This window comes from Bos grunniens, chromosome 9 (genome assembly GCF_055505025.1).
Source record: "Bos grunniens cultivar Pamir isolate PY7600 chromosome 9, Bosgru_T2T1.0, whole genome shotgun sequence".
Taxonomy (NCBI): Eukaryota; Metazoa; Chordata; class Mammalia; order Artiodactyla; family Bovidae; genus Bos; species Bos grunniens.
This window is the reverse complement of record NC_141173.1, coordinates 94788321-94801810: the sequence shown is the minus strand read 5'-3', so window position 1 is coordinate 94801810 and position 13490 is coordinate 94788321. Positions and strand designations below refer to the sequence as shown.

At 44.9% G+C, this 13490-nt stretch overlaps 1 protein-coding gene across 25 annotated transcripts in view; it reads right to left on the bottom strand.

The window, feature by feature from the left end:
- Window positions 1–13490, bottom strand: part of ARID1B (AT-rich interaction domain 1B) — a 435290-nt gene that overhangs the window by 5661 nt on the left and 416139 nt on the right. For all 25 annotated transcript variants that reach the window (XM_086318501.1, XM_086318510.1, XM_086318502.1 and 22 more), the window contains 3 exons: window positions 6662–6812; window positions 3808–3904; window positions 1671–2454 (listed from right to left, as the gene is read on the bottom strand). In XM_086318501.1, the coding sequence (XP_086174627.1) occupies window positions 1671–2454; window positions 3808–3904; window positions 6662–6812 (1032 nt within the window). The remainder of the gene's footprint in view (window positions 1–1670; window positions 2455–3807; window positions 3905–6661; window positions 6813–13490) is intronic.

Genomic DNA, 13490 nt, shown 5'->3' with positions numbered 1-13490 from the left:
TCAAGGTAGCATCTTCAGAAGGCTGGTGAGTATGCAGAATATAAGCAAAATTTAATTCCCAAACAGCATGCTCACTGATAGAAAGCTTTCATTCTTCCATGCCGTCTTCTGGTCTGAGCTCTGGACCACAGAGCATGCTGTTGACAAGTACTAGCATTTTGACGGTTCTGGTTTTTTAGGAGCCTGGCCTGAGATGGAGGCTAAGAGGAACGATGAGAGCAAAGGTTTATAAGATTTGTCACGAGATGGGGCTGGAGGGGAGGTCCATCGTGTGTCTGAAATTTTAAGGGAAGTTATCTCAGGAAACTGGTGGAAGCACATGGTGTGAGCAGCTGGAACTCCCCACAGCAGCAGCCAGGCCAGATGCCAACTCCTGTGTGGGAGGGGCCGTGGGTGTCCACTTTTATTTTAATTTCATCTAATTTTCAAATTTTCTAAGAGAGGCACATAATACTTGCATAATAGAAGGGCAAATTTCATTTTAACATCAGGAACATAAGTTTCCCTAGGCTGGTATAACATGCACTGAGAATTTTTTTTCAAATTTAAATGTATTTTTTTACTTAAATTGGAGAAGGAAATGGCAGCTCACTCCAATATTCTTGCCTGAAAAATCCCATGGACAGAGGAGCCTGGTAGGCTATAGTTCACGGGGTCACAGAGAGTCAGACATGACTGAGTGACTAACACACACAAACACACGTTTACTTAAATACATGCATATATTTTTACATATATATTACCATATGTAATACGGTGCCCAGGGTCTGTTTCTCTCTTGCCTTCAGCACGTCCTCTGTGTAGAATGCCTTACTTCCCCGTACCGCCCCCCTGCCCTTAATGTCCAATGATTATAAACAATGGTCATATCTTTAAAATATTTAATTTTCTCATCACTGCAAAGAACTTTGAATCACGTGATTTTGAGATTTTTGGGAAAAAAAGTGGATAAAACTGAACTCTATTATTTCCTTAGCTGTGTTAAAAGGACTTAAAAAATAATGCAGAAAAACTGTGTGTATTTCCAGATTTTCCAAATGTCTAATTAGGATTTACAAGATTCCACCTGGATAAACGTGTATGACATTGGTGTTCACCTGAAAGAGCTCCTTGGTCCTGTCAACAGTGCTGCAGGGATCACCTAAATTCTATCCACATGTGAAGTTCCATATAGCATATTATGTGTCTGTCTATGTAGCATAGTCAGTTTTCTGGTTTTGCTCCAAGGGGAACTCACTGTCTTTATGTCCTTACCAAAATTACAGAGTGGCTTGCTGTCAAATTTTCTCAGGCCACCCTAGTGTTCCATCAGCCTTGCAGCTGTGGAACACTAAGCATCTTAAGCACACATGGCAGAGATTATGTGTTTGGTTAAGATAAAATCTTTAAGCCCAAAATACAGTCCACAGTTACCGAGGAGTCCCCATCTCTCACCTGGGGCTCTGCCCTCTCACACGAGTAACACTCACATGCAAGAAATCCGTTTTAATTCTCCTTCTCAGTTCAGAGTAGTGCCTTCCAACTATTGCTCCTGCACAAAAGCACGTCCTGATAGTCTGCAGTCACAGAATTTCATCCCTTTGAGGTTATCCAACTACATCTAACCCAAAATTAAAATTCTAGATGGCAACAGGAAATCATTTCAGGAGCAGAGCTTTGGGAATGCTTACCGATATCTTTTGAGGTAATCTTCCGCCTTTGTTTCAGGACTGGCTGTGAGGCTTCCACGGAGCCAGGAGGGAAGGTGATCTCCCTTCTGATGGGGGGCGGCTGGGGGGGTGGCCCGGTGACCTGGGACGTGGGGACGGTGGGCATGACCTTCTGCATCTTCATGGAGGGGAGGAAGGGGGACTTGCTGGGAGACATGCGGCTCTCCAGGGAGCGCTGGAAGGAGGCGGGGCTGGGCGCCCTGGAGATGTGGTTTGGCAGTGAGGGTGGCGTCTGGTAGGACGACTGAGGCGGGCGCGTGATGGGCTGCATGGAGGCTGACGAGGACATGTAAGGCTGACGCTGGCTGACGTGGGAAGGCCACTGGCTCTCGTGGTTTATCCTCTGATCAGGGACCATCATGTCATCGGTGCGGTTCATGCCGGGGTAAGGCGGGGCCTGCGTGGGGCCGCCAGGGCCTTGCCTGTTCTGGTAGGGATAAGGCATATCGTTGCGGGTCGCCCACATGCTCTGCTGAGGCCCTTCGCTGGAGGACGACTGCATCGGGCCGCCCATCATCTGTGGAGGGATGGCATGTGGCTGTATCTGCCCCGGGCCCTGCATCCTCTCTCGGTTGTAGGGGTAAGGATACTGTCCCTGCAAGGGCCTCCGGTCCGGGCCGGAGTAGGAACTCCCGTACTGGTTGTACATCTCCTGCTGCTGGCTGCCATACTGCATGTTGTACATGTCTCCCTCGTGGCGTTTGGCTGGAGGCCCATACATGCCATCCATATGGCGCTTGTAGTTCTGAAAATTCACAGAGACAGATCACACTAATGTGCTTTTACAGGTATAATCACGCACTTAAATCAGGCAAAATAGTTATTACCTGGTGGAATGTTCATTTCAAGATGAATATGGGCAGCGCCCATGTCCACAGACTAACAGTTTATGTGTGATGCTCAGCACTACACAAACCACTGCACGTACTGTTTGTGTACTTCAAAACTTCTGTGGGAAAAAACCAGCCTCCTCTCCTGGTATTCTCCAGGCAGATTTGGGAGAGCAAAGCATGGGTGAAAAAACCAGCCTCCTCTCCTGGTATTCTCCAGGTGGATTTGGGAGAGCAAGGCGAGGGTGACTACCACACAGGCCGCACAGAACTGGGGCTTGGAGATCACGGGGATGGCTTGTGTAGGTAGCTGGAGACCTCACCACAAGTGACGGAGAGCTCTGAGGGCCAGCCTGAAGGGCTCCGGGACTAAACAGACCCCTTGGGCCTAACTTTACAGAAGTGCCTCCATACACAGCTTGGCTCCTCACTCTGACCTGTGCCCGACACCTGACATTGGATGAACCCCACCCCAGCCTCCAGCCGATGTGGGTCTCCTCCAGGAGAACCTCTGAGGACAGGGCTGGTACGGCCTCACGGAGCTCCCCTCCCAGGAGGCCGTGGCTTCCACCACTGGATGGGGTGGGAAGCTCCTGATGAGAGCGCGGGACGGAGGCACGCATATGGCAGAACACTGTTTAAGGTGCTGATTTGATGATACAAGTCTCTATACAAACATGCTCTGGTCAAATTAATGTTTAAAACCCCTTCTATTTTACAAGAGGTCTTAGACCTGAAGAGTTGTTTAGCGACAGCAAATTCCTGTGTCTGACGTGTGCTCCTCTGTGTTAGCCGTGGTTAGTTCACACACCTCGCAACTGCTGAGCTGCAGCACGTTGTCAACAGCACGCACCTACACACCTAGCCTACACAGTTTAAATAATCTTATTCTTAAAAGAGATCAACTTTCACTATTAGCATATAATATTTTAAGCTGTTCACCCTACATATTCACTAAAATATATTGACAAATTTCTGTGCTAAAATGTCAATTGATATAATAGTATATAGAGTAGACATATGTCTAAAATATACTTGAATTTGGGCTTATTATTTACAAGGATGAGTGTCCTTAACTTCCAATAACATATTTTCAAGAGCTACTTCTAACCTACTGATTTCAAAATCCTAAGAATACTTTTTAGCATAAGCAAATATAACCTGATTGTTACATGTCATTTTGGTTATACTTCCTAAAAGTCTTCAGAAGTATGTGAGTCTGAATTTTAAACAGAAAGCACAGAGATGCACGCTGCTTGCCAACTCACCGTCTGCTGTGGGTACAGGCCTGGCTGGTGTCCTCCATATGACGGCTGTCCTGAGGGAGGGCCTTGGCCCGGGTACTGCTGCCCATAAGGTTCATGCCTAGAATGAAGCATTCAAAGAAAACTTCACTGACCGTGGACCTCGGGCCAAGGGAGGGAGGAAGAGCCCACTTCTGGACACTCCATGCTGTCTTTCCTCCATGGCCTCCTCCTGACAGGCACTGTGAGCAGCAGCAGCACTTCCCCTCCCAGTGGAAGGAGGACAGCACCCGTTTTGGGAGTGCTGCCAAGCCCTGGCCGGTGGGGCAAGGAGTCCCACTGGATGGGCTGGCACCCTCTGTCTTTGAGGAGGGGCCCCGCCCATCTACTGAGGGACCAGGGAGGGCATGACACACCCTGAAGTGAGGCATTAACGAGCGTAAGAAACAACAGAAGAACCTAAGAGTCAAAGCAGTATTTCTAGGAGCACCAGAGTATTGACATATAAACGTGGAAAATGTTTCTGTTTCTAATTTCCTCATCGTGAGTATAAAATGTGCAAGTTTTTTAAAGGAATCCTTCAAAATTAGTCCAAACGATACTAAGTTGGTATAGACATAACTACTCAAAATTTCAAAGTTCTATGACCCCAAAAGTCAACAACAACAAAAAAAGGATAATAGGGATGATTTAAATGTACTTCTGTTAAATCTTAAAATGGGAATAAACATACTTTTATTTCATATTGAGAAATTATAAGTACCATAAAAATACATGTTTAAAAGAACAACAGAATTGAAACTTCAGAAATTAAACTGATGTAGTTAGTATACTGAATTTTGTAAGAAACAATACTGGTCAAGGAATGAGAATAAGAAAGAAAATAAATGAAAATTTAGAACATCACATGTAAAACAGACAAGGGAAGTTTCTGCTAATGACATTGAAATCTGGAGGCAAGCTTATAGTTAGGAGAAAAGAAGTATAATTGATGTGGATGAAATTTAAGCTGAACAAGTAACACTTTTCAGAAGAGAAAACTTAATGAAGGAAATCCTAATGTTGTTTAGTCGCTCAATCGTGTCCGACTCTTGTGCGACCCCATGGACTGTAGCCCGCCAGGCTCCTCTGTCCATAGAGATTCTTCAGGCAATCTTCCCGACCCAGGGATCGAACTCACGGCATTGGCAGGCAGATTCTTTACCATTGAGCTACCCGGGAAGCTCAAATCCTAATGTGATAAGGCCAAAATAACTTCTACACCTGGGCCATGCTGCATTCCAGAAAGCATCTGAGAAGAAATAGAAAACTATATATCTTCCCTGGTGGCTCAGATGGTAAAGCATCTGCCTACAATGCGGGAGACCTGGGTTCAATCCCTGAGTCAGGAAGATCTCCTGGAGAAGGAAATGGCAACCCATTCCAGTATTCTTGCCTGGAATGGGGGTGCAAAGAGTCGGACACGACTGAGCAACTTCACTTCACTTCAGAAAAGTATATTTGCTCAGGTTCCTTTAAGAATATATGTCCGAGGACGACTGTTCTCCTTCTGATCTCATCAGCCTATCCCTTGCCTCTTCCCCCTCCAAAAGCTTTTCCTGGACTCTCAAAAACAAACCAAATCTTAGTAAAAATCTTTGATCTGGTACATCAGACTTCACACAGCGGTTAAGTGACTAAGGCGGATTTCACAACTAAACCTTCATTAGAAGGTCAGAATGAGAATTTGAGATTCCCCAGTCACTATTAAAAAGTACAAAGTAGCTCTGAGCATGCGATATTGTGTAACTCAAAAACCAGGCTCACAGAGAATGCTAGAAAGAAACCTGATTTGGTAAAACAGTGATTTTTCCAACCAAAATTTTCCTTTGTATTAAACCAGGGACACCTGACTGCTTAGCTGGACCTACAAAACCCAGCATGTGGACTGAGAGGGAGCAGTGTGGACCGAGGCCCCGCCAAGGAAATGATGAAAACCACACCTGTCCTGAGGCCTGCCTCAGAGCAACAGTCAGAGAAAGAGCTTTACTTTACCTCCACTGGTTTTCTTTAAAAATGAGATATTCAGTTGAAGGCTTGGTTTCTAAGTAAGTCTCCGTTAGGGACGTAATGAACATGACAAGCAAGGGATAGGTCTTCCATGGTAAGGACCACGGTCAGGGGCCTTCTTCACAAAGGAAGTCCACCCTAAGCCACTATTCGAGGAACAGCTTCCTCTCTGAGACATTTCAATGACTTTCATTCTATCTTATTAAAATAATCTGGGCCAGTAATGCATCCTTACTTGCCATTTTAGTATCAAGGGGATGTTCTGAGAAAAGAAAAGCTACCCTGGCTTTTATCAGATGTTTATTAAGGAGCAAAGCATTCCCTCTCAGTTTAAAATGTTCGCAGGGGACAGGGGGAACACCTGAAAAAACAACGCCTGGAAGACGTCACCAAGAACCCACTGCTGCCCGAGCCTGCTGACAGCCCAGTGTGGCACCTGCCCAGACCTCGGCCTGTGGGGAGGAGGGCAGGCACTGAGGTCAAGGGAGGAGCCACACACGGACCCTGGAGCGGCAGTCTCGGTGTGGTGACAGTGGCTGGGACAACCTTGGCTCTTGCATCCTTAGGGAGAAGACTTGTGCCCTGGCCAGCCCAGCCCTGGCATATTTCTAAAATTCACTAATAAAAACACGGCTGTATTGGTGGCCTGGGGACAACGTCCTTCTCCCCAGTTCCTGTTACAGTCATCGACTGAAGGCAGCCGTCTGACACGTACAGTCCTACCGAACTTCAGCAGGAAGCAGACATCAGCTGCTAGGGCTCAGAGATGTGTGTGTGGAAAGCACAGTTTCGAATAAGTCATCTCATCTTCATCTTAGGAAACACTCACCTTCGGTCGTAACTGGTTCCGTAGGGAAACTGCTGCCGTGGCCCCATGCCAAGACTAGACATGGCTCCAGACGGACTCTGGTTGTACATATCCTGCATGCTGCTGGTGGGCATCTGTCCTTGCGTCATGAAAGGCTCGCTGCTTCCAGGCACTGAAATATTTTCAGTAACAGACAAAAAATTAAGCACTTTCAAATGCCAAAGGGCCCAAACATCCCTTTCTAGTCAGTGCTGTTATCCTTAATATGACAGATAACAATACCGATCAAAGAGCGTAAGGTCTAAAGTTAAGATGGGCCCTGTTGAGGCAGGATTTTAAGTTGAGCCCCCTTCACGTACACAACTTGTATGAGTCTCCCGGAGTGTGGGGTGAACCCATGAATGGGACAGGATGTCACTCCCAGGATTATCTACATTGCAGGGCAAAAGGGATTTCAGAGATGTAATTACAGTCACCAATCAACTCGCTGAGCTAACCAAAAGGGAGAGTACCCATGTGGGTCCTTTAAGTTGGCATCTAGAGTTAAGAGACAGAGCAGGTCAGAGACACTCTCCGCTGGCCTTGAAAAGCAGTGCCACGCAGGTCAGAGGCCCACGTGTTAGGAAGGAAGGCAACTGCTAGAAGCAGAGAAGGCCCCAGATGACAGTCAGCAAGAAAACAGGACCTCAGTCCAGCAACTGTGAGGAACTAAGTTCTACCAACAACTACGAGCTCAGAGAAATGGAATCCAGGCTCCCAGCTTGACTTGTACTGTGACCCTGAGCTGAGAACCCACAGAAATTGGAGAGCATATGTGTATGTTGTGTGTTTTAAGCCATTTGTGGTAATTTGTTATCAGTAATATAAGAAACAAATACAGGCCCAGATCCATACTTTTTTGGGTTAAGTTGATAAATCTCTAAGTTTAATTCCTTATCTATAAAATAAGGTTGGTAATATCATCTCATGAAGTAGTTTGTAAGGAAGAGATATGTATACAGTTAGTTCCTATCTCTTTTAGGAAAAATAAAAAAAAAGTGAAAACCTTAACAACCACCCATGCACTGACTTACTCTAAAATCAGGATGAAGAAAATCATGAAGGAGTAAGGACAGCTCAAGAAGGGATGAGATATTTCTAACAAGGGGTAGAGTGTCAATTAGGTCAAATATGCAAATTAGCATTTGCTCACAGCCTGAAGGAAATTGGGTCAAGCCCAGAAACTAGCCTGTAGGCAAATAAAAAAACATTTTAATGCAAACCTTAATTGATATACACTATTACCAACACCTGCCTTTATCCTATGAAGGTTACTTTTATGTTGCATGAGATAAAAGCTGATTACAATTTTGTGAGCTGAAAAATATGTCTTTGGTTGAGAGGTGCAAATAAAGAAGTCTTGACACTGGTAGAATATATTTTGCTTTATAAGGTATTCCAAATACTTCATATCTTACATGCTCTTACATCAACCTCCAGTAGAACCAGTTTTGAAGTTACTTTCCATTTTGAAGTTATTTTCCATTTATTGACGCAAGTAGGGAAAACCACTAGAACATTCAGGTATGACCTAAATTAAATCCCTTACAATTATACAGTGGAAGTGACAAATAGATTTAAGGGATCAGATCTGATAGAGTGCCTAAAGAACTATGGACAGAGATTCGTGACACTGTACAGGAGACAGGGATCAAGACCATCCCCAAGAAAAAGCAATGCAAAAAGGCAAAATGGTTGTCTGAGGAGGCCTTACAAATAGCTGTGAAAAGAAGAGAAGTGAAAGGCAAAGGAGAAAAGGAAAGATATACCCATTTGAATGCAGAGTTCCAAAGAATAGCAAGGAGAGATAAGACAGGCTTTCTCAGCAATCAATGCAAAGAAATAGAGGAAAACAACAGAATGGGAAAGACTAGACATATCTTTAAGAAAATCAGAGATTCCAAGGGAACACTTCATGCAAAGATGGGCATAATAAAGGACAGAAATGGTATGGACCTAACAGAAGCAGCAGATATTAAGAAGAGATGGCAAGAATACACAGAAGAACTATACAAAAAAGATCTTCACGATCCAGATAACCACAATGGTGTGATCACTCACCTAGAGCCATACATCCTGGAATGTGAAGTCAAGTGGGCCTTAGGAAGCATCACTACGAACAAAGCTAGTGGAGGTGACGGAATTCCAGTTGAGCTATTTCAAATCCTGAAAGATGATGCTGTAACAGTGCTGCACTGAGTATGCCAGCAAATTTGGGAAACTCAGCAGTGGCCACAGGACTGGAAAAGGTCAGTTTTCATTCCAATCCCAAAGAAAGGCAATGCCAAGGAATGTTCAAACTACTGTACGATTGCACTCATCTCACACGCTAGTAAATGCTCAAAATTCTCCAAGCCAGGCTTCAACAGTACATGAACGGTGAACTTCCAGATGTTCAAGTTGGATTTAGAAAAGGCAGAGGAATGAGATCAAATTGCCAACATCTGTTGGATCATCAAAAAAGCAAGAGAGTTCCAGAAAAACATCTACTTCTGCTTTATTGACTATGCCAAAACCTCTGACTGTGTGGATCACAACAAACTGTGGAAAATTCTTAAAGAGATGGGGATTCCAGACTACTGAACCTGCCTCTTGAGAAATCTGTATGCAAGTCAGGAAGCAACAGTTAGAACTGGACATGGAACAACAGACTGGTTCCAAATAGGGAAAGGAGTACATCAAGGCTGTATATTGTCACCCTACTTATTCAACTTATATGCAGAGTACATCATGAGAAACGCTGGGCTGGATGAAGCACAAGCTGGAATCAAGATTGCCAGGAGAAATATCAATAATCTCAGATATGCAGATGACACCACTCTTACGGCAGAAAGTGAAGAGGAACAGAGAGCCTCTTGATGAAAGTGAAAGAGGAGTGTTGGGTTAAAACTCAACATTCAGAAAATTAAGATCTTGGCATCTGGTCCCATCATGGCAAATAGATGGAGAAACAATGGAAATAGTGAGAGACTTTATTTTCTTAGGCTCCAAAATCACTGCAGATGGTCACTGCAGCCATGAAATTAAAAGACACTTGCTCCTTGGAAGAGAAGTTATGACCAACCTAGACAGCATATTAAAAAGCAGAGACATTACTTTGCCAACTAAGGTCCATCTAGTCAAACCTACGGTTTTTCCAGTAGTCACGTATGAATGTGAGAGTTGGGCTATAAAGAAAGACCAAAGAATTGATGCTTTTGAACTGTGGTGTTGGAGAAGACTCGAGAGTCCCGTTGACTGCAAGAAGATCAAACCAGTCAGTCCTAAAGGAAATCAGTCCTCAATATTTATTGGAAGGACTGATGCTGAAGCTGAAACTCAAATACTTTGACCACCTGATGTGAAAAACTCACTCACTGGAAAAGACCCTGATGCTGGCAAAGACTGAAGGCAGGAGGAGAAGGGGATGACAGAGGAGGAGACGGTTGGATGGCATCACTGACTTGATGGACATGAGTTTGAGCAAGCTCCGGGAGTCGGTGATGGACAGGGAGGCCTGGCGCGCTGCAGTCCATGGGGTCACAAAGAGTCAGACATGACTAAGTGACTAAACTGATATAAAAAGATGCATGACCTCAATCATAATTAAGGACATCCAAGATGAGGCTTTTTCCCCTTCTCCCCTTCTGACTGACAAACATTAAAATGATAATAATCATTCTTAGTTGGAGGGTCCACATGATCATGTTAAGAGTGTTTAAATTGGTGTAACTTTTGACAATACCTGCTATGGTAAGGCTATATTTTGGTGACACCCCCCCCCCCCACTAAAGAAGGACATCTCTGGGTGCTCATAGCCTGTGGAATCCCCATACATTGAGAGGCTGGGCTTGGTCATGTCATGACCAGCTCTGACCACTGGGGCACTGGCAAATGTGATATGGCAGAGGGCTGTAAGAAACTGCAAGTGAGGCTGTGGCTCCTGGAGTACTCCTTCCTGGAGCCTGTCTCCCATGGCACCAGGCGCCCAAGAAGCTCCGTGGAAAGGCCCCAGGAGGAGGTCCCTGTCAACAGCTCTAGCTCAGCTCCCAGCCAGCCTCCGGATGACACCAGCCATTCAGGTGGCACCTGCGCTCAGCAGAGCTCTCCACCAGGCTTCGGATGACAGTCACCACCTCAGAGTCCCAGCTGAGTACATGTGGAGTCAAGAGCCGCCCCACCTACCACTGGACTGTGAGATATAACTGAGTGCTGTTGTTAAGGCTACTAAGTCTTGGGGTAGTTTGTTACAACAGTACAAATTAAACAGGGGAGAAAGTTTGTTACAAATAGTACTCAGTAAACAAAATAAGAATTCTTATTCTTTGATTCTGTTATTCTACTTCCAGGAATCTATTTCACAGCAACACTCTACAAGTGTGAAAAACAGCTAGCTATACTTCAATAATCACTGTATCATTATTTATAATAACAAAGTATTAGGAAATAACCATGAATTACTAGAGCATTAAAAAGAGTAAGTAGGATTGTATCTGTGGATACTAATAAATATTCAAACTATATACTGTTAAGTTAAACAGTATATAAATATTCACTTACTGTTTACTTAAAAGCAAGCAATCAATCAATTCCTCGATCAGTGATGAATGAGTGAGTAGGTGAGGAAGGCAGGCAGGAGGACAGGCAGGGCCAAGGCTACTCAGGGCTTCTGGGTCTTAGAGGAGGCTCTTTTATCTACCATCCCACCACATTCCAGGTCAACCACAGGAGCAGCAGCAGCAGCAACAACAGGTGTGATATCCACTGATGTTGGTCATTAAATAAAAAATTAGAGCCCCACCAAGTTCACTGACAGAATATGGTGAACTGAGGAATGGAAAACTTTACTGTAACAGGGGTAGGGCTGTAAGAAAATCTGTTTCCTGTGGGCTTTCTGTTTACCTGCTTTAACTCGGTACTAAAAATGTCAGTAGTGGAAGATAGCAGGTAAGCTGAAATACATGGGGGAAATGTGAGACAGGGCTCTCGCCGAGCCACTGTATCATTTACACAGTGGATGAAAACACTCTATAGAGCTACCTGGTACCTAGAGCAAGGTAATCCACAGTCATCTCCTCTTCACCACCACACTTATTTTCATTAAAAAAATATAGGCATAAGGAGACAAAAGAAATAGAACTCATGCTGTCAAATATAGCATAATACGATATTGGAATAGTTTTCCATAACTTTGAAACTGGATTCCAAAGCATAATTATTTTTCCATGTTATTGTCATATTTTCAGAGTTTAAAGGTATTATACAACCACCAACAGCACCAACAACACATTCTTTCTAGCATCTCATACCACTAAGGAAAACAGTTAACTCCAACATTCACAAAGCTCTTGAATTTCTGAGCTTATGGATTTATTGCATGTTTTGAAAAATCTATACCTGAAATAAGCAGCTCAAACTTTTTGAAAGGAAAAACTATAGATTATCTTGTTTTGTGTAACAGGTATATGAAATACATATAAAATAGAATTTCATTTAATTAAATGGTAATGTGCCCAACATTTAAATTTTTGAGATTCTTTTTTTATTTTTCATTCCTCCATGCTGCTGCTGCTGCTAAGTCGCTTCAGTCATGTCCGACTCTGTGCGACCCGAGACACCAGCCCACCAGGCTCCCCCATCCCTGGGATTCTCCAGGCAAGAACACTGGAGTGGGTTGCCATTTCATTCCTCCATAATACTTGTCAAAACCAAGGCTTTAGGGCTTTATGCTTGTCTCTACTTAAAACAATGTTATCAAAAAATTCATGTAAAGGCACTATTATTTAAGGGATCCCAGAATAAATACTTCCATAAAAATGTCATTCACTACTTTTTTTGTATGTATTTCAGAAATAGTCATACCATGTCTCAATTTCACAGGACTCTGCTGCATTAGGAAGAATGTCAACAGCACGTAGAGCTTGTGTGCCAGTGGAGAAGCTAGAGAGGGCAGAGGCTGAGAGACCTGCGGTCTCGGGCCGAGTGACCGCAGGGGATTGACACACGCAAGAGAAAAGCCCAGCCTGGGTGTCTGCTCATGTCAGTGAGAGCTCTCGGGGATCTCGTCCGTCCTACAGTTGTTGATGCCATTTCTCTGCTTGGTTCTCCAAGATTACACCCAATAACAGTGCTCTGCCCAGCTCCAGACACACAGCCTACCCCTCACTGCCTCGACATCTACAGTGAACTCTGGTTTCCTCTCTGTCTTGTTCATTCCCAGGTGTCCACACCACAGGCAGTGACAGCCACCCTCACCTCCCTCTGTCGCCTGACTGCCCACCTCTCAGTCACCATCGCTTGGTTCTTCTCCCTTAACCCCACATTCAACATTGAATCCATCGGCATGTCCTGCTGTTTCTACCCTCCCCTCCCCACACATATACTGAGTGGTTCCATTCTCTCTCCCTGCTGGTCTCACCCCAACTCCTCACCTCTCTGAGGACTCTGACAGTGGTCTCCCCAACTTGACCCTCACTTGTCTCCAATACATTCTCCATAAATGTCCAGATAGTTACTCATTTATTTTTAACAACAACAACAAAAACCCAGTCACCTCACTTCCTGCGTAAAAACCCCAAACTCGTCAGCACATGCAGGAAGTGGAAAGGCTCTGGACCTGGGGGCCTGGACGTCCTCAGCACGGCCCTCGGCTCTTTGTGCCCAGGAGCCTCCACCCCCGACGCACACCAGCCTCACTGCTGCCTCAGCGCCCCTCGCCTGCCCCTTGCTTGCGTCCCCAGAGACCCTGTCCGCCCTCCCTCCCAAGGAGAGGCCCCTCCTCCACGACTGCCACCCGCCTCCCCCCGCCGCCACGCCCTTGTTCTTTGTGTCC